This window comes from Phaethon lepturus, unplaced genomic scaffold (genome assembly GCF_000687285.1).
Source record: "Phaethon lepturus isolate BGI_N335 unplaced genomic scaffold, ASM68728v1 scaffold27147, whole genome shotgun sequence".
Taxonomy (NCBI): Eukaryota; Metazoa; Chordata; class Aves; order Phaethontiformes; family Phaethontidae; genus Phaethon; species Phaethon lepturus.
The window spans coordinates 1-2,013 of record NW_010552927.1 but is presented as its reverse complement, the minus strand read 5'-3'; the positions used below and the strand labels follow the sequence as shown (position 1 = coordinate 2,013).

Genomic DNA, 2,013 nt, shown 5'->3' with positions numbered 1-2,013 from the left:
GCCATCGGGTCTGGCTCGGTGCTCTGGAGCGTGTTGTGCCAGGCAGGGCAGGTCTGGCCCTGCTCGGCAGGAGGAATGAGTAAAGCACAGGTGAAGGCAGCAAAAAAAAAGCAGCTCGGTGGGGCAGGGGGGGTTTGCGGGGGTCTCCAGGGCTTCGCAGCCTGTTCCTGCAGCTGCCAGAGCTGCCAGGGTAGAGCTGTGTTCCCCAGGAGCTGCCCCGCTGGGAGGGGAAGGCGTCCTTCCACCTCGCTGTGCCTGCTGCCCACTGGGGAAGGGTCCCGTATTACACCTCCCTTTTCCAAAAGGTGCTTTGGGGGCTTCCAAACGCCTGCTTCCCGGGCCCAGGACTCACCTCCTGGAGTGTTGGGACGCCAGCGCCATCAGAGTGGTGACGAGAGGCCAGAGGGCTGCCCCCGTGATCATGCAGTGGCCGGAGGGGCTCCCTATGAAGGGGAAGCACAGGACGCTCGACGCGGTGGGTCAGGGGGGAGCGTGTCCCGGCGGGGCGAGCACCCGAGGTCACCCAGGAGAGCTGGGGATGCGTCCGCTGAGTCTAGCCCTGGTGGCTGGGCAGCCCTGCCTGTGCCCCGGGTTCCCTCCTGCCTGACAGCCATGGCCGGCATGGGGGGCTTGGCTCAAGGATGAGGATGGAACTAGCCAGTGTCTGTGGGTGATGGTCACCTGCCCAAAAAAAACAGGCAGGGACACAGGCTCTGTGGGCGGGGGAGGCCAGGCAGAAAGGGCGAGCGAGGTGCCCTGGTCCCTGCTGCCAGCAGACTCTCCCGTGGGTTTCCTGTCCACAGAGCCGCCTGTGCCGTGCATGCCGTGCCAGCAGCCGTGGCACCCAGCCCACTCCCCACCGCTCACTCGTTTGCTCTGCCACGAGGCGCTGGCTAAGGAATGGCTTTCCCACTCGGTGCGTCCTGCCGGCCCCGTGGCCGCCCCCCGCCGCACGCTCCCCCCCGCCGGACGTTTTTTGCCCGGGGGCCACCCTCCAGCTGCGGCGTCCCCGTCCAGACGGGGCCCCCGAGGCTCCTGCAGCCCTTCCCTGCGATCCCGGGGCCTGCAGGAGACGCGAGGAAAAGCTTTTGCCTGTTACTCACCCGGTCCCGTTTCACAGGAGACGGGGAACTGGCGCACTGTGACCAGCTCCTTGCTGATGAGCCCCGACTCATGGACCCACCAGAATGGGCGCTCCCCGAATAAGAACCTGGTGGGGAGAGAAACCAGAGAGTGAACAGCCAAACACAACAGCCTTTGCCACCCATCCCTGTGGATCCGAGGGCTGAAGCCGGCAGCAGGAGGGCAGCATCCCTGACAGTTCTTATGGCTCCCCCGCGGTTTTTTGTGTCTGGCAGATGCATTACTGTGGCTCGGGTGACCTGCAGAAACTCCACGCGCTTTCAGCGTGGCGTGGGCAAGGAGCAGAACTCGTCTCTACTCGCCAAGCGGAGCCTGCGCTTGTGTTTCTGCTATTGTGAATGTGCCACCGCTGAGCCCTGGGGGTGTCACCAGGTGTGACAAGGGACCCTGTGACTCCTGGCTCCCCCTCACCATTTGAGGACCACGTTGAGCCACTCTGACACCAGGCCGATCCACAGCACCGACACCCCCACCTTGCGGTCGAGAAAATAGGTGAGCGGGAAAAAGACAGTGAAGATGCATTTGGGATCGGCCAGGGAGGTCACCGAGATCCAGAACTTTTCCAGCCAGGGCGGCCCGGACTGCAGCACCTCTGCGAAGCGGATCCCGGCGGCGTGCAGGGCATCCATCGCGTCGGGCTGGAGGGAAGAGAGGGAGCGTTAGAGCTCAGTCCTCGGCACGGAGTCTGCTCGACAGGCCTTGGGAAGGGAGTGGGACGGGGCTCCCCGGGGCAGCGTCACGCTGTGGCTCACTCCCGCGTTCGGCGTGACCCTGAGGGATGCCTTGACACGTGACGCCAGTGCTGGCAACGGCTCCAGGGAGCCATTTGCCACTTGAAGTTTGCCCGCGAAGGACTCTCAACCTTCGCAG

General features: G+C 64.7%; 1 protein-coding gene across 1 annotated transcript in view; it reads right to left on the bottom strand.

Annotated features, from left to right (window-relative positions):
- The window catches only part of G6PC3 (glucose 6 phosphatase, catalytic, 3), a gene marked incomplete at both ends in the record, with an annotated part of 2,156 nt that extends 375 nt beyond the window's left edge, over nucleotides 1-1,781 (bottom strand). Inside the window, 3 exons of the mRNA XM_010291382.1 lie at nucleotides 353-443; nucleotides 1,104-1,210; nucleotides 1,555-1,781. Coding sequence (XP_010289684.1) covers nucleotides 353-443; nucleotides 1,104-1,210; nucleotides 1,555-1,781 — 425 coding nt within the window. The remainder of the gene's footprint in view (nucleotides 1-352; nucleotides 444-1,103; nucleotides 1,211-1,554) is intronic.
- Nucleotides 1,782-2,013: the final 232 nt, after the last annotated feature.